The 22,607-nt window shown below is 43.6% G+C and overlaps 1 protein-coding gene across 1 annotated transcript; it reads right to left on the reverse strand.

Annotated features, from left to right (window-relative positions):
- Positions 1–11,235: 11,235 nt before the first annotated feature.
- On the reverse strand, positions 11,236–20,718 carry LOC105083867 (glutathione S-transferase A1). Its single transcript, XM_010973886.3, has 7 exons — positions 20,570–20,718; positions 18,382–18,495; positions 16,179–16,230; positions 15,177–15,309; positions 13,152–13,293; positions 12,448–12,579; positions 11,236–11,608 (listed from the first exon to the last, which is right to left on the reverse strand). Exons 2-7 carry the CDS (start codon positions 18,466–18,468, stop codon positions 11,483–11,485), a joined length of 672 nt encoding a protein of 223 aa, XP_010972188.1. The 5' UTR covers positions 18,469–18,495; positions 20,570–20,718; the 3' UTR covers positions 11,236–11,482.
- Positions 20,719–22,607: the final 1,889 nt, after the last annotated feature.

A 22,607-nucleotide genomic window follows, 5' to 3' on the forward strand; every position in this document is an offset into this window, starting at 1 on the left:
TTAATGTTTTATTTTTTAAAAGAAGATTAGATGAATATATGACCTGTGGTTTTTTTAAAAATAAAAATTAAAAGCAAATATGATAAAATATTTCTAATTGCTCAGGCTCTGTAGTGGAATCATGTTTATTTACTATAACATTCTTTGTACTTTGCTCCACACGTTTTCAAAATTATAATTTAAAGTTTTTTAAAAAGTCAAAGCAAAAGATTTTTGAGTTGAGGTATGATTGACGTATTACATGATATTCATTTCATGGTGCAACATAATGTCTCAGTATTTGTATACATTGTGAAATGGTCACCACATAAGTCTAGTTACCATCTGGCACCATCACCAGGTAAAGTTACAAAAAATTTTCTTCTCATGCTGAGAACTTTAAAAATTTACTCTCTTGGCAGCTTTCAAAAATGTGATACAGTATTATTAACTGTAGTCACCCTGCTGTGCATTACATCCCCAGGACTTATTTATTGTATAATTGGAAGTTTGTACCTCTAGTCCCCCTTCACCCATTTTGCCCACTCCCCAAATCTGATCTCCCAGCAACCAGCATTCTGTTCTCTGTAACAATTGTGTTTTATTTTGTTCGCAAAACAAAGGAATTTTAGGAAAACAGTGATGACCTTTTCACAAAGACTTTTGCTTTTATTATAGCAGAAATTCTCAACCAGGGGTCCTACAATCCAAGTATGTATTTAATGGCTTATAGGAACCCCCTAAAATTGTACGCATCTATGTTCTCTTTTTCCTGAGAACAGTCTAATAGATTTCTTCAGATTCTAGTATTAAACATACTACCTTCCCCTAAATTTCTTCAGACTCCCGCACCACCAGGTTAAATGGTACATTGCACAGAATATCTAAATAATAAACCATGTTCTAAGCTGCATTCATATAAGACATCTGCATTTCTAGAGAAATTGGTGCTTCTGTCAAAGCTGAAACAGAATACAGGGCTTCCTAATGAGTGTCAGGTCACCAGGGCTGCTGGCTGTTTTCACGTCAAACCATGTGGACTGGCCGAAAGTTTGAAGAAGTCTCCCTGCTTTTTCACTTTTGGATCCAAGAGACCATTTAGGAGTCACTGAAAATAATTTTGTGGGGTTTACAGATTTTTAAATCTTTAAATTGTGAGTATAAACTTATATTCAGGTATATTTTTGGTAGTGAATGATATATTCTTATGTCAGTAACGATGAGATTGTTCCATACATTTAAAGAAAATGATCTGTTTCTTAATATTCTTGAGGCAAATGTAAGTGAATGCAATACTTGGCTGATAAGAACGAAATGAACAGAAGCCGTGTGAATGAATTCGTTCCTCCCTCCCTCCCTTCCTTAGTTAATCATTGTTTGCCCCATCCTTGAATGCTCTCAGTATCAACAAGCAGTGACCTGGCGTTTAGTCAAGCCTCTAGATATCAATTTATAGGAAACACAATAAACACGTCAGGGATGGAATTAGCAAAATCAGCAACATTTATGATATGGAACTTGATCGGATTGCTATTTTCAGAGAGGACTAGCAACATACAGATTCCGTGGTGGGGGGGTGGGTGTTAGAAATGCAGGCATCTCAGGCACCACCCCAGAATCCATATTTTAAGATCACCAGGAATTTATATACACATTAAAGTTTGAGAAGCACTGTTCTCCAGCTCAACTGATCCACACATTTCAAATGACTTTCTGCTTTTACATTTCCATAAGAACATGTATAAATTGCATTAAAAATCAAAGAGGCACGGAGAACTTATAGGTTAAAGAGATTTAAGAGATTCTTCAAACTATTGCAAAACATAGACCTTTTTTTGGTTTCTGGTTCTAACGCAGGAGTTATTGTTTTAGAAAATATGACATAATTAGGAGAATTTGAACCATGACTGAACATTTGCTCTAAGGGAATTACTGTTAATTTTTTAGTTATAATGATGATTTTATGGAATGTTTTTCAAAAAGAATCCTTATCTTTTAGGGGCGAATGTCAAAGTATTTGTGGATGAAGTATTCTGATTTGGGGATTTGCTTCAAATTAATCCAGTTGTGGCGGAGGCGGGGGTAGAAATATAAGTGACCTTTTGTGGCTAATTGCTGTGTCTGGGTGATGGGCATGTGGGTTTTATTATACTAGTCTTTCTACTTTTTTAAATCTATGAAGTTTCCCATCATAAAAAGTATTTTTAATTGCTCAGCAAAAGCTGATGTCATTCATAACAGATTAAAGTTTTAAGGGCCCTCATGTGACTTGACTTCTGAATCATGAGGAGATTAGAGACAGTGTTCACTCCAGCTTTAGAGATGAATGATGTGATCAATGCTGCACCCAAATGAGCCTTCTGAATTCAGGTTTAATGACTCCAAGCCCTGCGGACACTGTCTGAACTGTGACTCTGTCTCAACTGAATCTATAACCTTCATCGCTTTCCTGGAACTTACAGAAGAAAAGCAATGAAAAAATTTAGCTTTTTTGGTCTGGGTTTGACCTTCATAAGTAACCTCTCTGCGCCTCAGTTTCTTCATCTGTACAATGGGGATAGGAACGCCAATCTCATGGGTTACTGAGGGTTTTAAATGAGATAAAGCATGTAATGTGTGCAGAGAGATGGAGGGGAAGGAAGGGAAGTTAGATCCTGAAGTATCCACGAGAGGAGACCTCTCTCTTTCCTCGCATGAGCTCAGGCACATGCTGGAGGAGGCAAGCTAAGAAATGCCAGGATCCCTGTGTGGTAGGGTGCCTGAGGACCTGGGAAGCACTGCCTGTGTCTTGCAAACTCAGAATGACTCAAAAACATTGAGTAGAAAGGTCAAGGTGCTGTGTCTAGGCCGATGGGCTCATGATCGCCTCTGGGTTCTCAGCATCCCAGCAAGGCAGAAGAACCAGTGCACAGCTCCAAGTTCAAAAGACAAAAAAAATTCAAATGAAGGGCGCAGCAGTTTCCTGCAAGACTGTCCCCGAGACTCAGGGAGGATGAGGAGGTCTAGGTAGTCTCCTGTTGAGGACAGGATGGCCTCTCCTTGTGCAGGGGGACTTAGAGACAACCCTGGGGAAAATATGGGGCAGGGGGGTGTTGGAAAGGAGACTGGAACTGTCTGAGATATAGTTTGTACCTTTGATGGAAGGGGACTCAAAATAGGAATTAAACTCAGTTAGAAAAATAGAAAGTAATTCTTGCACTTGTGAATTTGTGAACGGATTCATCCCTAAATCCACATGTAACAAAGTTCCCTTTTCAGAGGGGACCCAGCTTAGAATCAATGTTAACAATCAGTGAAATATCAATTATTAAAAGGAAACAAACCATAAAGCAGATGCATTTGCATTACAAGGAATGGAAGGAACATTACGTTTCAGACTCAAAAGTCTGTTGTTCCTAATGTTTTCTGAGGCTCTAATACATCTCACAGTTTTAGAATCCCAGAAGGATGACGGGATAGGATTTATTCTGAATAGCAAGACTGGCAATGTTTAATAGTTCTGAAAAATAAAAGTGTATTCTGAATGCCAGTGTCTCAATTAGTTGCCTTGGTTAACTATTTAAAGTCAAAATGTCTTGACCTTGCATTTTATTGGACTGTTTATCTCCTAAAAGGGAATGAAGCTAGAAGATACATGGGTTACCTCTGAAAAGGTGTATCATCATTCAATAATAATTTGCAGAACTTACAATTATATAAAAGTACAAATCATAACTAAGGGACCCTAATTTATAGGAAATTTGATGTCAATTAAACAGTTAACCAAAAGAAACCTATAAAGAAGTCAAATAAACTCAGAATGAAAATATCAAATGTGGAAAACAGGTTTTGATTTATTTAGAAATATATTCTTGATATTGTATGTTCACATGTTTATATTTAAAATAAAATATACATATATGTGAGATGTAATGGTAGATCCCTCGTCCACATGTTCAAATTTGTACATTTTTTTAAAAATTTGAGGTGAGAGAGAAATAAGAGTATTTGGCAAAAGTACAACCAGATCAATATAGCTAATTAATTTTAAACAATGCGACATGCAGTTGCGGCTTTCATTAAAGCTACAAGTTTATAAACAGAAAAAAATTAGAAGTAGTTTTAGTACCTGGGACTTAAGTGTTGGGCACACAGTAAACACATTCTAGAATAATTGCTGGATTTTAGCAACTGGACTTGTTTGCTTAAGAGAAAGTATTGACTTCGTCAGACCAATGACACCAAACAGAGCTTTAATACTTAATGCTTAATAAACCAGAATTAAGAGACTACCATCTTCCACTAGCTTTTTCTAGCTCTCTCTTTCCTTTTGTAACTATGCACTTCCAAATCTCTTTTTCACTGAGGTCAAAAGGAAGCTTAAGAAAAAGTCTCAGTAGACTCTTAAGGACATTGATCACAATTCTTTCCACCTATTTGCAGAAAAGGAGGAATTAAAAACAATTGTTGTGCATTTATCTCATTCTAGCCAGAAGAACTTGGTCAGGGAGGCAAACCTGCTAAGTAAACCAATTTTACAGCTTTCAAATGTGCCTTTGAAGTCACAAAAATCAAAGGAATTAATCCATTGTTTAAAGTGCATAAGAATAAAAGGAATTAAGTAGACCAGTAACTGCATGCCTTGATTTTTTTTTTTTTTTTTTTTAATCCTCAGCCTACATTCTAGAATTTTGTCTCTAATTGTCTTGGCATCATGCCTCCATTCTGTGTGGTCCACTGAAACTGGGTTTTAGTCATGTGGACTCTTGGGTACTTTAAGAGAAAGAGTAAAGACATTTCCCTCCAGAAAAGCCAGTCTAATAACCTCGCCCACAGTACATTTTTATATGGCCTTAGATATTGAATATATATATTTTCCAGTTTATGGAAAATCTTTACATCCTGCCTAGGACGTAAGGTGAGGTTTGCTTTGCTCCCATAAAGATGCTGTCCGAGAACACATGGGTCTGATTTGGAAAGGTCTGTACTTCAGTCTCCTTGTAGGAAGATCACAGTTACTAGGAACTAAATTGTTTCTGACAGTGGAAAACAATGCTTTGTGAAAAATAATCGGATGGTAGCTAGATGAACAAACACGTTAATTTATTCAAAATGCACTACAAAAAATTACGCAAAATCAGTTCTTCAAGAAATCCCAGTGACGTATTATATGTTCACTTAATGTCTTTAAAGTGTCAAAGGATCTTAAAACATGGAACTTCACAATTAAGTGCGATACACCCAACTGAGTTTAGTACACATTTTCTTCACATGTGTGTATGTGCGTGGATCATGTATGTGAATACATTCTTGTACTGAAAGCTTCATTTCGAGAAAGCTTAGCATAAAAATATCCATTTATAAAACACAATATTAGAGGCAAGTAGTCCCACTATTCTAGGGTTGCTTTTGGTTTTGAAATGATTTGGTGAGTTTAAGAAGAAAGCTCCCTGAATATGTTTAAATGATTCTGTTAAAATGTTTTGATCAACACTTACCTTCTCAGGGAGTTACACCAGCCATTAGTAGCCCCAATTAAAGGGAAGAGCTGGCCCCCATCCTTTTTACGACATTATGTTACAATTCATTTATTTTATGAGTTTGACAAATTATCACCAACATACTTATCTACGAGACTTCAGAAAGCGAATTAATTTCGTTTGGCACATTCACACACTGGGACTGGTGTTCAGCTTTCTCTTCCTCCTTTTTTGGTGCAGAAGCAGACAAGTTCTTCTTCTTTAGTTCAAGCTATGCTTGATTTCAAATAGCGATAGTGTAAAACCATACCTCCCTAAGTACCATATTCATCCAGGAAAAATGTCATGGAAGAAAGCCAGACTTATTGCTGCTTGTCACAATAAATTAGTTTGCGTTGTCTAGAATTTTATATAAACAGAACCATACAATAAGTGCTCTTTTTTTGTCTGCTTTTCCCAACTCAGCATAATCATTTTGAGACTGCCTCTGTTGTTGGGTTTATTTAAGCTTGTTTATTGCAAAGTAGTTGTAGGCATTTCCTGTGGCCACTGTGACAAATTACCACAAACTAGGTGTCTTCAACAACAGAAATTCATTCTCTCACAGCTCTGGGGACCAGAAGTCCATCAAGTTGTTAGCAAGGTTGGTTCCTTCTGCAAGCTCTGAGGGAGAATCAGTTCCATGCCTCTCTTCTAGTTTCTGGTGGCCGCCAGCAATCCTCAGGGCTCTTTGGCTGGTGACATCATCACTCCATGCTGCATCATAGAGTTGGATGATGGAAGAGGACACCAGACAGAGGGAAGGATGGATGGAGGTGAAGAGATGACGGAGTAAGAAAGAAGTGTCGAGGGGAAGTGTGGAGACCGTTCCAACTCAGCCTTCAGCCAGCAGTTCTTAGATGCTCTTTTGACAGTTTACTCCAATGTGGATTTAAGACTTAAGAAAAAGTAATTTCTCTGTTCCAGCAAACAGATTGCTCTGTAGAGAAATCAGCTGATAGTCTTATGGAGGTTCCCTTGTAACTAACTCTGTTTTTATCTTGCTGCCTTTAGCATCTTCTTTATTTTTACCTTTGGCTATTTTAATCATAACATGTCTTGGTGTAGGTCGGTTTGGGTTCACCTTGTTTGGGACGGTCTGTGCTTCCTGCAACCTACTCTGAGAAGTTGGTCTGACCAATGCCATGGCTGAGCACTAGATGGAGCCCCCCCACACCCTGGTGACCAGCATCGGTGCTTTAGGAACCTCTATGGCCCTGGTGGTACCGGCCTCAGCTGCTCTTGGGTGACTTCCCACCATTGCAGATGAAACTGAGCCTAACCTACTTAACCTTCCCTTTCTTTCCTAGATCTCAGATGAAGTCTACTGTCCCACTGCCTTTTTTGGGGAGCAAAACTTCTCAAAAGGGATCTAATTGCTATCTCTTCTCTCACTTCTCAGGAGAACCTACCCCGGACTGGCTTCTGTCCCAGCACCCACTGCTCTCAGAAGGCCAGAGCAGCCTGGTGTTACCTAATTCAGCGTGCAGCCCTCACCCTTGTCTCCTGTCTCCTGGTTTTGTGATGCCACAGTTCCCAGGTGCTTCCTCCTCAAGCTCCTGGCTCCCTCCCTTCTCTCTCATCGTAAGTGATCTCCTCAATCTGTTGCTATCATCAGAAGTGTGACTTCCAAAGCTAGGTCATAAAAGACATTTCTGGATCTGTCTTGCTCTCCCGAACTACCTGCTCTGGGGGAAGTTAGCTGGTCTGCCATGAGGACATTCAAGCCCTATGAAGAAGCAGACATGGCAGGAACGGAGGCCTCTGCCAGCAGCCATGTGAGTGAATCATCTTGGAAGTGGACGCCCCCACCCCCAGTTGAGCTTTCAGATGATTGCAGCCCCTGCTGATGGCTTGACTGCAGCCGCCTGGGAGATCTTGACCCAGAACCACCCAACTAAGTTGCTCCCAGATCCCAGACCCTCAGAAATTGTCTTAGATAATAAATGTTTGTTGCTTTAAGTTACTAAACTTTGGGGTGCTTTGTTATACAGCAGGAGATAACTGGTAGGCTCAGGCCTACCACTCTGACCTCTGTCAGTGGGTGCTGGGACAGAAGCCAGACTGGGGTAGGTTCTCCTGAGAAGTGAGACAAGAGATAGCAGTTAGATCCCTTTCATGGTTCCCCACCGTGTTCTCACAACACATGCCTGCCTACTGCGCCTGACGCACAGCAAAGTCGTTCCTGACCCAGACCCTCGTCTTCACTGGTTAAGATCCTGTTTTCCTGGGTTTTCTTATGCTAGCTTCTTCCTCTCTGTCAAGACTTAGTCTGCTCTGACCACTATGTTAACCACTGCCCCACTGCCATCCATCACACTGCTCTCTTATTTTCCGCATGGCATTCATCAGTAAGCATAATTAACTTTTTAAACTGATTTATTTACTCATTGTTTGAGCAGGAAAATGCTCTCATATGTACCATAGAGCTCAGTAAACATTTATTGAATAAAACAATGAGTAAAATCTTTTAAATATTATTTATTGGAACCATAATCTTTAAGATTTTTTTTTTTATCAGTTTTTGAGTCAGTCTAAATATTTTTGCTATTGCGTATGTTTGTATGTTGATTTAGAATGTTGCAACTATGTTGAAGGTTTCAAAGGACAACATATTCAAACACAGCTGCAGAGTGCAGAGGGGAGGTGAGCAAACATTGTGGACAACAGGTCGGAGGCAAGAGGGATCACGGTCAATGCAGATTAAGGTTGTGCTGACATACGACTCCCTTGTCCAAGTTGCGTAGCAGGATGTTTCTGATACAGATAAGTTCTTCAAGAAGGTTTTGGAAAATTGGCAAGTTGCTGTATATAATAGCTCAAATGTTGACCCAATCCCCACAGGACAGTCAGAGAAATTAATTTCTACATATGTGTGTGTGTATGTGTGTGTAATCTCTCCATGAAAATGGTGGCTGGTGTAGAAATCAAATACCAAATGTAAATTGCTTTTTAACAAATATCTTTATCTGTTTATGGCACAGATTACCCAGGAATTGGTATTCGAAATATTGAACATCTGGTATAGTAAATATAAATCAGTATATAAATCCATTTATATACTCAAAATTAAAAAAATATTTCCCTTTATTTTCTAAATAAGCCATGTATAGCATAAAAATGGATAAAGCCATAGTGCAAACCAGTCACACACCATTGTGGTAATATCTAATCATTCGTGATATTTGTAAATCGTCTGTGCGTTCTGGGCTGTGCGGGCTGGCAGTGGGGGCCTTCCTCCAGGAGGGCCATCAGATTCTGTCTGGGTGGCCCTTTCCTGTGCCTGTGACTCAGTGCATTCCTGGGTTCCTCTGCTGCTTTCTGACTTTGTCCTGTGGAAGGGAAGGGAAGCGGAGGCCCCAGAGTTACCACCTTCCCTTGCGGTGTCTTAACCCCACCCCCAGCTTTGTAAGCAGGTATTTCATTAAACTCTCCTCAGCCATGATTTTTGATTTAAGGTGATGTCTTCTTGTATTCACAGCACCACAAAGCCACAAAGAGGTCAGTATCATGCAGTTCACTTCAGGATAATAAAAAGGGGTTATAAAATATATGTTCCGGCCTGGAGAAGGCGAGATGTGATGAGGTTGAGAACCTCTGTTCAGAGCAAGGGTATACGAATATATTGCTGGTGGGGAGGGCATAGCTCAGTGTTAGAGCATGTGCTTAGCATGCACGAGGTCCTGGTTCATTCCCCAGTACCTTGATTTAAAAAATAAGTAAATAAATAAACCTAATTACCTCCCCCTGCAAAACAAGTTTTTTAAAAAAATAAATTACTAGAGGGATTGATAACAAAGGTCTTGCCTCCTGGTAAAGCCCTGGAGGATTCTAGAGCTGGAAAGAGAGCAGGTAAATGCTCCAGGGGGTCCGCTCAGCACATCTGCTGGCCTGAGTTGACCTAACAGTGGGTAGACATAAAAGACACAAGTGTCCCGTGCCTCTGTCTGCTGCCCCCATTCAACTGGGAGGAAGCTCAGGCTGTGAAAATGGGCAGTCAGGACTGGGACCCTAGGCTCCACCCCATGGATCCCAGATTTCCCCAGGGGAGTCTGGGTTACAGGCTGAGTAAGGTGGCTGAGGCTGGAAATCACTCTATCCCAGGTCCTCCCGCACCATGACACATGGGGGAGATGACGCCGGATCTCCATCTACAGTTGGAGGTTCCAGGCCTGAGTGACGGCAAGGAGGATACCCTCCTCTTACTCCGCTCTGCAGCTGCAGAGCCCGAGGACCAATGGTGGCCAGTGTTTCAATGCAACCTCCCTGAGTCAGGGAGTCTGTGGGACAACAGGACTCCACGCGACAGAGGGCAGCGAAGAGCACGTGTCCCAGCAGAGGACAGATGGACTTCCTGTGGGTAGGTCTGCTTGACGCCTTGAATATTTAAGCTCTGGATTTAACACGGCAAAGAGACTCCGGCGGAGAGAATGTTCTTGCTACTCTTGAGATGGATGCTTGCATGACTTAAAATTAATATTTAAAAGATGTGACTTTTATTATATGTACCTCAGGCTGCTGAAGCAGGGTGTGTGGCTACACCTCAGTGGTTATTTTCCTTAGGACGAAACCCAGGCTTCTTGCCATGAGACTCAAAGTCCTCGGGGTGCCGGCTGTGTTCTACCATGTCCTCTCATCACCGCCCCTCCCTCCTTGTGCTTCAAGGCCCCGCCACACCCATAGGCGTCCCCTTCCTCACACGTATCCGCGCTCGGTCTCCCTGCTGACCTCCTGCCTGGATCGCACCCCTGCTGCCCAACCGAAGTTCGCCCACTTCCTTCCCTGCCTGCTACTCCTCTCTCCTGCAAACCCCGCTTCTGACTCCCCTCCTTGAGAAGCTGACGGACCCACAGATTTGGGTAACGCCGTCCTGATTAGGGGCAAGCTCAGCACTGTCTCACCCCCTAGCTCGGGGTGTTGTAGATTAAGTTGTGTCCTCGCAGGAGGGTATGTTGAAGAACTAACCCTGAGCGCCTGTGTGGGTGACTCTGTCTAGAAATGGGATCTTTGCAGATGCCATCAAGTTAGAAGGGAGTCGTGCTGAATTGAGGTGGGCCCAAGTCCGATTCCTGATACCCTGATGAGAAGCCGGCGTTCTGCATGGAGACCTACACACCCAGAAAGGAAACCGTGTGGCAAGGGAGGCAGAAACTGGAGCCTCCATCTTCAAGGGAAGGGTCCCTAGCAACCATCAGAAGCTAGGAAGAGGGCAGAAGCATCTTTCCCCAAGCCTCCGGAGAGCACATGGCCCTGCTCACATCTTGATTTCACATAAAGAGACTGCAGAACGTTGATGGAACACGTTTCCATTGTTTTTAACTGCTACATCTGTGGTCATTCATAACAGCGTCTTTCGGAACACAAGATACAGGGTAGGCGTGAACTGGGATGAGAATTACCCATTTTGCTGTTTTTTTCACTAGAATAACCTCCTTGAGCACAGACACTAGATATGGCTTGTTTATCATTAGTTCCTGAGTGCCAGGAACACTGAATGTCCCATATTAGATATAAAATAAATATGAGTACTGTAATTGAATAGGAAAAAAAGAATAATTACCGGAAGAAAAAAGGTTCCCTAAAAAAAAGAGAGAAAAAGGCTTTTAGGTTATGAATCAGAAAGGCAGCAGAACGCAAAAAGAAAAGGCTATTTTGTGTCACTGGGAATGTCAGATGAAAATTTACACTCAACTCCTTTCCACAGGATACGTGATGCCTGTTACCTGACAATTTTTTGAGCAAATCAAAGAGTCTGTCATACTTTTTGGTCCTTTTATTTATGTGTAAGTCCAAGACACATTCTAGGAAGAGATCATGATTTTATACATGAACAAAACAAAAGAGGTTGTTCTGCAACTAATTCTGCATTCTAATGAAATTAGCGCTTACACTTTGGAAAAGTTTATTAGCCTTCAAAATAACCAGGATGTACATTTAGGTAAACATTTCATTGTCGGAAAGCTTTAGAAGACGGATTCTGCATGTCCTGGGCAGCCATGCTTGTTTTATTTAATTCTGAAAATCTTCATTGCTTTTTCCAAACTTTTCTCATCTAAGGGAGGCTTCCTCTGGCTGCCAGGCTGCAGAAACTTCTTCACGGTAGGGAGATTGCTGACTCTGCTTTTCAGGGCCTGCAATGCACAAGAGCACAGCTCAGCATGGAGCCAAGACCAGCACCGTCACCAGCAGAAGCCAGGGACCCCGAGACCCTCCCAGCCCAGGACCAGCCCAGGCCCCTCCGCCAGCACCAGGACGAGCCTGGACAGACACCCAGTGACGCACGAAGATAACAGCGCAGTAGCATCTCCCCAGAGACGCCTCCTGGGGACAGACATCACTCAGCTCCAGTCTCTCCAACTTCCTCCTACACGGAAATCCTGCAGGTGAACCCTCTCGTGCAAGACGAGGAACTTAGTGTTTGTCAGAAATCAACCCAGGGGAAGGTTCCAAGATCTCAAGGCAGGAAAAGGAAGATCTGGGAAGGTAGGGCTGGGGCTGAAAACAGAAACTATAGCAGGTAAACCAGACAGTCAAGCAGTCTGTGCTCAGAGAGGGAGGGAGACGGGGAGAGAGAAAGCACGTGTGAGGGACAGAACAGGGGCTGGGGGGTCGGGGATGAGATGGTGGGGGACCCGCTCAGACAGACTCAGGTGAGGGGCAGGAGGACACCCCTGGGACACAGGGAAGCAGAGGGAAATGACGACAGAGACTGCGATGGAACAGACCCAGGCCTGGTCTCTCCTTGTAAAAGGCCAGTCAGTCTCCTTGGGGCGGCGTCCCCCTCCAGTGTCCCTGGTGTGACCTGATCTTCCCACGCCCAAGACCAGGGCCGGGGACCTACTTCTGGAGATCTGGGGGCAGCGAGGCCTGGACAGTGACGGGGACCCTAACGTCACCGCCCCAGAGCCCAGAGAGCAGCTGCGAGGAGGGGGAGGTGGGCCTGCCCGCCGAGGGCCAAGGGGGGGACCACCTTCAGCAGCGGGAAGCTGGCCAGAAGGCTGGGGTCCACCTCTTCCACGTAGTAGAGCAGCTCAACCAGGTGCACGTCAGCCCGGCTCAGCCGGTTGCCCACAAGGTATTCCTGTCCGTGGCTCTTCAACACCTGGGAATTGAGGGGTCAGATCAGGGCACAGGGGCAGTCAGGCTGGCTCCCCCCTCCTCCCGTCTCCCCAGCCCCGCTTCCCCGTCTGCTCCGCACTGGGGAGTGGGGTGTATCTTTCTAGGTACGTCTCATCCACCCCAGAAGCACTGCACACTCTCCTGACGGGCACCTGGTCTCGTGTCTCCCTGCACCTGGTACCCGAATACTTTCTAATGTGTTGCTTTCATCGCTCCTCTTGGACCAGAAGCCCTGCACCGTGTCCTGCGGGACCCCCCTACTGCAGGTCTATGTGGCTCTCACAGCCCCCGCAGCCCAAGCTCTAAGCACACCCACGACATTCCATCCGTATCAAATTCCAGGTTGGGTCCCAGCAAATTGAAACTTTGCTGAAAAATTGTAACGGGTAAAACTGATAAAATTCTTCCTGACAGTGTATTTTTATAAAGTGCCCAGAGAGTCAGGGTTCCACATGAAGGTTCACAGAACTGAAGGTCGACACCCCAGGAATGCCAGGCTCTGTTTTTCTTGTCCTCTGATCTCAATGCCAAAAACTCGGAACTTTTTGCACTTACTTTTTCGAACGCAGGGAGATAGCGGTTTGTTGTTTTCTCTCGGATCTGGGCCAACTTGGTATCTTTCTCCGCAGGGGGGCACAATGGCAAAAGCATGATCATTTCTCCCAAATCGCACACACCTTCTGTGTACATATCAATCCTGATAGACAAAGTGACCAAGGTCATTCTGAGTTTAAGAAAGTATAAGAACTGGGCATCAGGAAGTGGTAAAGTAATTCACTCCACAGGGTGAAATGTTAATACAGCAGTCATTCAGCTATAATTTTTAAATTAATTTTAACATTTCATTCTAGAACAAGCCATCGATTTAGACACATGCCTAATATATTTCTTATACACATGACCACTTATAGGGACAGAGCACATTGGTGACCTATCCAGAGTCACAAGCATGAATGGGTGGTCCTGAGACCCGAGGCAGTCCTGAGACCACACGTAGGGTTTGCCACCTCTGCTGGGCTGTGTCCTGTGCACAATTCATGTGATGCTCTGGCACCACCTCAGCCATGTCCAGAGAGAGTCCTGGCACAGAGACCCCAGTCCTGCCCTCTCCCTCCCCCATCCTGACACACCACCAGGGCCCTGAATGTGCCCAATACCAGCACTTCCTCCAATTATTTCCCACAGAACATGGTGCCACAGCCCTCTCTACGTGCTGTTGCCCAACTCTGGTCTCATTTGCATCCTTCCCAACTCCACCCCAAATATGCCCTGAAATAGAGCAGCTCCTCATGCAGCTCCAACAGTGCCTAGTCCAGCTGAGTTTGTTGTTTTTGTTCCAAACAGGGCTTCCTATAAGACTGTTTTTAAGTAAAAGTGTTACTGAAATAAAATTCCTATACAATAATGTAACCCTTTCCAAGTGTAACTTTGTGTGATTTTTTGTAAAGTCACAGAATTCTATACCATCACACTCGAATCCCAGAATATTTCCATCACTACTAAAAGAGATGCTGAGTGCTGTTTCAGGCATTCAACATTCTTCCCTCTACCAGCTTCTGGAGTCACTGAACTACTTTGGCTTTAAGGATATGAATGTTCTGCACATGCTTGACAAATGGAATCATACAATGTGTGTCATTTGTGTCTGGTTTCTTTTCCATAAGAGAACATTTTCAAGGTTTATCCATGTTGTAGCATGCTGCTGGACTTCATTCCTTTTCATGGCTGAATAATATTCCATTGTGTGAATGTGCTAACTTTTGTTCATCCATTCATCAGTTAATGAACATTTGTGTTGTTTCCACTTTTTGAATATTATGAACAACACTGCTGTGAACTTTTGTGTTGAGTTTCAGTGTTATTGTGTTGTTAATCTCTTGAGTAGTAAAATTGCAGAGTCAGATGGTAACTCTATCTGTAACCTTTTCAGTAACTGTCACAGTTCCTTGAATGGTTTGAATTTCAATCATGTGGTCCCATCACAACAGGGAGGTGACCACCCTCCACCATATGGTTGTAGTGTTAAATCTGCATGACTCAGTCTGTATCAAAATGCTTGCTATAACCCTAATATCCTGGGCTCAACTTCTGATAGCCCTTGTCAAGTAGCCAGTCCTTATAAAGACCCAATAAATTAGGTACCAGGTCATCATTCTTATAACTTCTAGAACGTGGGTATCAACCCCTTCAGATCCTTCCCTTCCCAGGCATTATCCTCTAGACACTCAGATACTGTGTCCCTTGTCTCTAGCTGTTGAAGGGTATCCTGCTCAAAAGAGCCTGCACTCCAGGGGCCATGATTCCACCGTCCTCCTGGCTTCATAGTTCATCCATGTTTGGAAACCTCTGTCACTGTGCTGTATCCATGCACCACATCCTCTTACACAAGCTCACTGGCTTGATTCCACCCCAAGTTTACACTTTCCTCACCCTCATAGGTCTCTGCACCGCTGGACCTCAGTTACACCAAGTCCTATCGCCCTGTTGGTCAGGATCGCCTGCCACGTTCCTGCTCAGTCAAGGATGGACCTGAATTGTTCCCACTAACTGTTGATGAAGAAAACAGAAGCAATACCGTACAGGGCTCTCTCCTTTATGTCTCTCCCATAGAGGTTGTATTTGCTGGCGATGTAGTTGAGAATGGCTCTGGTCTGCACCAGCTTCATCCCATCGATTTCAACCATTGGCACTTGCTGGAACATCAGACTCCCATCTTTTGAAAGAAGAAACGAAGTAGAGTGAAATGATTGAGGAATCATACTATTGAAGTGGAGGGAAATGTTTTATGAATCAAAATGTTTGCTGAAATGACTGAATATTTCCCATTTGGATCATGGTAGGTTCCTGTATTTTTATGTTTTGATTTTTTCCTTCATGGTTTTTTCAGGAAGAATATGAAAGAGGGTCCACCAGCTGGTTGCCGAGTCAAATGGGAAGTTCGCCTAGGAAGTCTCACAGGGTTCATGGCATGAAGGCCAGTTCTAAGAGAGACTCCTGTGTAGAGTGTCTTCTGTGCTCTTCAGATCCCACCCCTGGAAGGTGAGCAGGGAGGCGTGTTTTCCCAGCCCCACCGCTGCGGGCCTGGCCCTTTATCTCCCTCCTCACACACTCACTCGGTCTTGCCTCTAATTCAGCACCACCTGGTTGCCTCAGTCTGCTGTGTTGCTACGACACTGCCTTGCCAAACCCGTCAGAGAAAAGAATTCAAGGGAGCTGCTGGGCCTGTTTCTCCTCTCTTCTCTCTAAAGCATGTGCTTGCATGTCCCTGGGTGGGAAGGCTGTGTGGGATCCTGAATGCATACAGCTCACTCAGGGTGCAGAAAGGCAGGAGACATTGAAGACTGGGCATTCTTGGGCACTGGGACAATTCCTTTAGCAAATACTCAGACTTCCAGCCCATCCTAACCCTAAGTGGGTTACAAGACCTGCTCAAGGAGCCCCACCCCCTACCTTTACCACGTTTCTCCCCCTCCACTGGCCCCACTCCCACCGTGCCCACACATGGCATAGCTGGTGTTAAAATTGGAACTTTTGACTTCTACTAGATACTCTCATTAGAGGAATTTAGATTCTTGGACTTACCATTTCTTAACTTATCCAAGTCTTCTGAAGTTTCTATAAATTTCTCATCAAACTGAAAAGCAGAAAGAGTCAATGAGTTCTCGTTAATTCATGGCATAGCATTATTGAACTTGAATGGCCCTGTCCGGTACAGACTATGGAGAAGGTAAGATTTCTGAGTTTGGCAGGGATGCACAGAGGAGAGTGATCCTGGCCATCAGGAAACTTAGATTAGAGCCACCAAAATAAAAGCATGGGATGCAGCACATAATTGCTCATTTTGAAGGTTCAATCCACCTCCACCTTGTATCCACTTCTGTCAATAATCAGGTCGTGATTTGGGAGGGGGATATACTGGAGGGAAGGGGCTGCGAAGTTCTCTAGTTGTGGAGTTTTAATATCTCTGGGAAGCCTTTCTCTCCCTGTGAGGTCAGGACAGGGTATTGGGTGTCCCCCAGCATGGGGCCAGTGACCTCAAAAGGCCACTAATATGGGTATATATTATAGATACTGCTGTATATTACCTCCTGCATTCAACTTTTTATTTAGAAAGGGGTCTTGATGGTGAAAAGTGTGGGAATTGGGGGTTTCTGCCTTGCTCAGTGGGACACTATTTTCAATCTACATGATCCCGTAGGTCAGACCATACAGACAGTGAGGTGTGTGGGCAACAATCTATAAAGTGCTCAACTCAGGACAGCGTAACGGATGGTGGGTGGTCTCTGTGGGAGGGTGGTCGAGGTGGGATGGGGCTGGCTGGTGGGATGTAGCTTGTGAGGTTGAGGGAGATGGATGGGGTTGTGAGGACCACCCAAAAGTCCTGACCAGGAGCCTCTGGGAAGCCCTGTCCCCACCCTGCTCAGTCAGGCAGGACCGGACGAGAGGAAGCCTGGGGTGCTCTCAGGGTCTCCCCTCCTTCCCCCTGCTGTGCTGAGCTCATCCTGCCCAGGGGCTGTGAATGCATCCTTGAACCCCAGCGCTGGACCACAGTGAAAACTGTTGGTTGTTGATTTATAGAAATTAAACACACTAGTCTGGCACTATTTTCATTTTCTGTGTACTTGTTTCTTCATGAATTTGAGACAGGACCAAGCCAACGACCCATGCATTTGTGCAATCCCTAGGCTCAGGGAAACATGTTGGTAGAAATCTAAGGGAGCACACTAGAGGTTCCCCTCATGGGACGCCACCTCTCCTGAAACCCTCCTTTACTGCTCCCCTGCGAGGGACCAGATGTCCAGAGTCTGTCCATGACCCCCTCCCCACTCACACCTCTAGAGGGCAGAACTCAACAGAGTCCCACATTTGCTACAGAGAATATGGCAGCTGAACACTGTGAAATGCTTGAGTGTCCTCCTAGATGCTCCCGCCCCTCCTCTTCATCACGTATTTGCTTGTCTGCATCCTCACTAGAGTGTAAGCTGCCTGAGGGCAGGGAGTGTGTCTGTCTTGTTCATCCGTGTGTCTCCAGGACCTGGCACAGAACTTGGCACTTAAGGGTGCCCAACAAAAATCATTGCTGAATGAATGTATTAAACCTAACAGGTATTTTGTTACAATCTTCCCCTTACATATTTTTGGTTTATATTTTAACTTTAGCAACATTATAACATTTATTTCCTCATATTCTTGTTTTTTATTATGGAGATTTCAAACTTGCACAAATATAAACAAAAAATTATAATGAACCTGCTTGGACCCATCAACCAGCTTCAGTAATGATCAACTCAACACAATCCTGTGTCATCTATATGCTTATCCACTCTCCCCCTTGGAATAATTCAAAACAAATCTCAGATATTAAATATTTCACCTTTAAATACTCCAATACATATTTCTAAAACACAAGAATAATTTTGAAAGTAACCAGAATACATTATCACATTGAACACATTTATAATGGTTAATTGATATTTAATGTTAGTGTTTCTAACTGTTGTATCAATGTCATAAATAATACTTTATGGTTTTCAAATTCAAAATCCAAATAATGCCCACACAAGGTGATTAGTTTCTCAAATTTAATTTAAGTGTTTGTTTATTCCCTTTGATAACAAGATAGTTAATAACAATTTAGGTCCTATCTGTTCATCTCTTACTAAGTGATAATGTTTTTAAATACAAAACTCTTAGCAGATCATTTAGTAAGAAAAGTCTCCTAGCTTAAGTGAGAAAGATGCTTTCAATCAGTTTTGATCCAACTTAAGATGAACTCAGGACCTACCTCCACTCCAGCTGCAGCCAGGAGCCACCGGATACACTCCATCCTGCCCCGTCCATCGAAGTAGTGAAGCAAGGGCTTCCCCGCCATGACAGCCGTCTCCTGGTTTCTCTAAACCTGGATGAATGAACGAATGAATGAATGAATGAACAATGACGAAAACCACAGAAGCAAAACGCACCATATGACACGTGGTGAACGGCACCAACAATGCAGCAGAAGAGGGTCTGCCTCCGTCATGGCAGGGTTGGAAGGGTCTCTGGAATGTCTTCCTTGACCCAAATTCTTATCCCCTGTAGCCAGCTGTGGAAAAATGCACCAAACCATTGACCAGTCTCCACTGGGCCAAATCTGGCTGTCCTGGCAGGCTGAGAGCTTTGAGTCGGTCATAAGAACGCATGGGTGGGTCTTAGGGAGGGGGAAGGATTAGAGAACTAATATTTATTGAAAACCTCCCAGTGGTCCTGACCCAGTGCTAACCCTTTTAAATACATTATACCTTTAATTCTCAACAGCTCCACGAAATAGTTACTATCTCTGTTTTTCAGTTCATGAAACCGTGGCTCAGAGGTTAAACGACATGTTCAGTCAAACTCCAGCTAGTGACGTTTCATGGAAATCCACACCCAGGACTAAAACGAGGGCAGGGCTGGAACCCACCCCGATGTGGGCCCTGGGAGTCTGGGAGGAGCCTTTAAGCCAGACCTTTGTTTTCCCCCAATATTAATACTTACAACAGTGCGTTGTTCACTCTTACATTTCGATTCCAATGACCTGCGCCTTCCAGTTACGTCAATCTCTGTGCTTTAAAAAACTACTCACCTGCTTCTGTGAGTACCTGGTTTTCCCTCCATGACTCCCTGACTTGGGAGTTTGAGAAGTCATGTAAACCAGTGATTCTCAGCTGGGCTGATTCTCCCTCCCCCCTCCCTGGAGGACATCTGGGGAAATTTGGGGTTGTTAAAACTGGAAGGAAGTCTCCCCATCACTGGGTAGAGAGCAGAGGTGCCTCTGATGTAGGTGGGGGAGGGGGTGGGAGGGGCTGTCTTCCATGTGCATCTGATTGTCCACCAGCAGTCAGTCTGCCTTTCATCCAGCTTTTTCATCAACCATGTTATACTGACAGATCCTTTTACTGGGTATTTAGCTGGGAACACCCACGGGGGATGGAGCTCACTACTGTATGATGTAATCCTCCCAGAACAGAGTATTTTATAAAATATAGCATTTTTCCTCAAGTAGTAGCACCCTAGTCTACTGTCACCAGATGAGGAAGGAACGTCCCCCACACTGTGTTCTTTCTACAAGTACAAAGTAAAATGAAAAGAAAAAGCGAGGCTGTTAATTTTCACTGGGTCAACAGTATTGATGAAATGCTGATTGCTTGTAAGATTTGTAAACAAACTGTCACTGCAGACATGTAAGAGGAGTAAGGTTTGCACATTGAGAAAATATATATATGTTAACACTATTGTCTACTTCATTCCTTAAATCTAATTCAAATTCTAAAATAAATATTATTGAGTTAAAAAAAAAAAAAGACAGTGGACAGGACAGCTCCCCACAACAAAGAATTTTCCAGCCTAAAATGTCAGTAGGACCAAGGTCCATAAACCTTGCTCTGGCCAATGTCCATGTTTGCCATGAGTTGGCTGAACCCCAGAGGGAGAGAGGCACTTGCCAGCTGAATAATCATTGCACAGACGGAATTAAAACCTACTTCTCCTGACGTCCTGACTTACTTATTTTGATTGTGATAAATCTTAACTGAGAGTTTCCACAGCCCACAGAGCATCACCAGATCACGATTCGCACTTGCTGTGTGTTGACCATGTCTACAGAGAAAAAACTTCACCATGAACACCTACACTCTCTCACTCCCTGGTCATCTCCTCGGATTGTCCAAAACATTCTTCTTCTTTTTTTCTCCTCCTATCGTTACTGAAATTTTCTCTTACTGAAATTCTCATGCCTACTTTTCTGAATTCTTCATCTTGACATTTCTGTAAAGATGTATCCAACACTAACTGAATAAACAACTCGAACTGTCCCCTTGAGAACAACAAGAAGCCACGATGTGTGCATAAAGCAGAGTTTTTCTTGTGCTAAAGACACATTTTAAAGGAGTTTCTGGTGACCTAGAAGTGAAGATGCGAGGCTCTTTATGAAGAGGCATAAAATCAGTACTCACCTTATGAGAGTCCCTCTGCCACTTGGCCCAGTAACTCAGTGCCATCTCCACGTGGGTTTATAGGCTCGTGTTCCAGTTGAATAGCTCCTCCTCTCTGAAGAGGGGAGAGTCCAGTTGGAGCAGTTTCTCCCGCAGTGTTCAGGGCCAAGGATTCCATGGTAGATTAAAAAAAAAAATGATGCGTCATCTACTGATCACATACAAATGGTATCTGTGTCCTTTTCAAGGTTGGCAATTAGAGATTAAACACAAAATTTAACCTCCAGTCAGGGAAGTATGGCTTTTGGGGGAAAAAAACCCCCAAAAAACTGCTGTAAGGTTTTCATGAACTGGATCTAAGGACTAAGGCAGATGAAAAACCTCTCCTTTGGGGACACCAGAGAGCTGGAGCCATTAAAAGGAAGTTGGATCTGTTGGATCTCTGACTGCTTTCTGTATTGGGTTGCAGAAAAAAGACAGGACACCCGGTTAAACGTGAACTTCAGACATAATAAAATTTGTGTAAGTTATGTCTTAAGCATTTGCAGGAAACATACAGATGTATCGTTTACCTGAAATCCACATTTCACGGGTACCCTATATTGTGTCTGGAATGCCAGGCTCTATTTCCCTTGGTCCTCTGATCTCACTGCTAAAAGACACTGAACAGTCCCCTTACTTTTTCAAATGCAGGAAGAAAATGGTTTGTTCTCGCATCTGGGCCATCTTGGCATCTTTTTGACCTGGTGGGTATAGTGGCAAAAACATGATCATTTCACCCAAATCCACCATACCTTCTGCGTACATATCAATCCCGAAAGACAAATGACTGAACTGTCCAATGGCTCCTACCTTAAGTTTTATAGTTTAAGAATGGATAAGAATTGAGCATCAGGAGGTAGTAAAGTAATTCACTCCACTGGATGTAGTGTTAATACAGAAGTCATCCAGCCATGATTTTTATTAATTTTAACACGTCATTCTAGAACAAGTCATTGAGGTGGACATATGCCTAATATATTTGTTATACACACAACCACATATAGGGACAGAGCACGTCGGTGACCCGTCCAGAGTCACAAGCATGAGAGAAACAGGTGAAATCACCCCAGGCGGTCCTGAGACCACAGCTAGGGCCTGCCACCTCTGCTGGGCTGTGTCCTGTGCACAATTCATGTGATGCTCTGGCACCACCTCAGCCATGTCCAGAGAGAGTCCTGGCACAGAGACCCCAGTCCTGCCCCCTCCCTCCCCCATCCTGACACACCACCAGGGCCCCGTATGTGCCCAATACCAGCACTTCTCCAATTATTTCCCACAGAACATGATGCCACAGCCCTCTCCACGTGCTGTTGCCCAACTCTGGTCTCATTTGCATCCCTCCCGACTCCACCCTAAATGTGCCCTGAAATAGCGCAGCTCCTCATGTAGCTCCACAGTGCCTAGTCCAGGTGAGTTTGTTGTTTTTGTTCCAAACAGGGCTTCCTACAAGAGTTTCTTCTGAATAAAAGCTTTCTTGAAATATATGCACATAGCATCATTTTCACCCCTTAAAGTGTACTATTCAGTAGTGTTTAGTACATTCTGAAACCATCACCACATTCTATTTTCAGAACGTTGTTATCACCCAATCCAGTATCCTTATAGTCACTCCCAATTTCCTGCCCCACCCCACCATTCCGGCCCTGTGCAACCACACAGCTACTTTCTGTTTCTATGGATTTGAACATCTGGACATTTCATACACTTGGTTGTTTTTTTTTTTTTTAATTGACGTACCACCACGTACAATGTGTCAATTTCTGGTGTACAGCCCAATGTCCCAGTCATGCGTACACATACATATATTCATTTTCATATTCTTTTTCATTAAAGGTTACTACAAGATATTGAACGTAGTTCCCAGTGGTCTACAGCAGAAACTTATTTTTTTAATCTATCATTTCAGACATTTGGAATCATACAATACTTGGCCTTTTGTGTCTGGTTTCTTTCATTTTGTATTTTTCAAAGTTCATCCCATGTTGTCACATGTATCAGTAATTTACTCTTGGTCATG

This window comes from Camelus bactrianus, chromosome 20 (genome assembly GCF_048773025.1).
Source record: "Camelus bactrianus isolate YW-2024 breed Bactrian camel chromosome 20, ASM4877302v1, whole genome shotgun sequence".
Taxonomy (NCBI): Eukaryota; Metazoa; Chordata; class Mammalia; order Artiodactyla; family Camelidae; genus Camelus; species Camelus bactrianus.

Coding starts and splice junctions, on each gene's coding strand:
- LOC105083867 (XM_010973886.3), bottom strand. CDS start 18,468: ATGGCGGGGAAGCCCTTGCTTCACTACTTCGATGGACGGGGCAGGATG. Junction 16,231..18,381: donor TGGCTGCAGCTGGAGTGGAG/GTAGGTCCTGAG, acceptor TCTGCTTTTCAG/TTTGATGAGAAATTTATAGA. Junction 15,310..16,178: donor CTTGGATAAGTTAAGAAATG/GTAAGTCCAAGA, acceptor TTCTTTCAAAAG/ATGGGAGTCTGATGTTCCAG.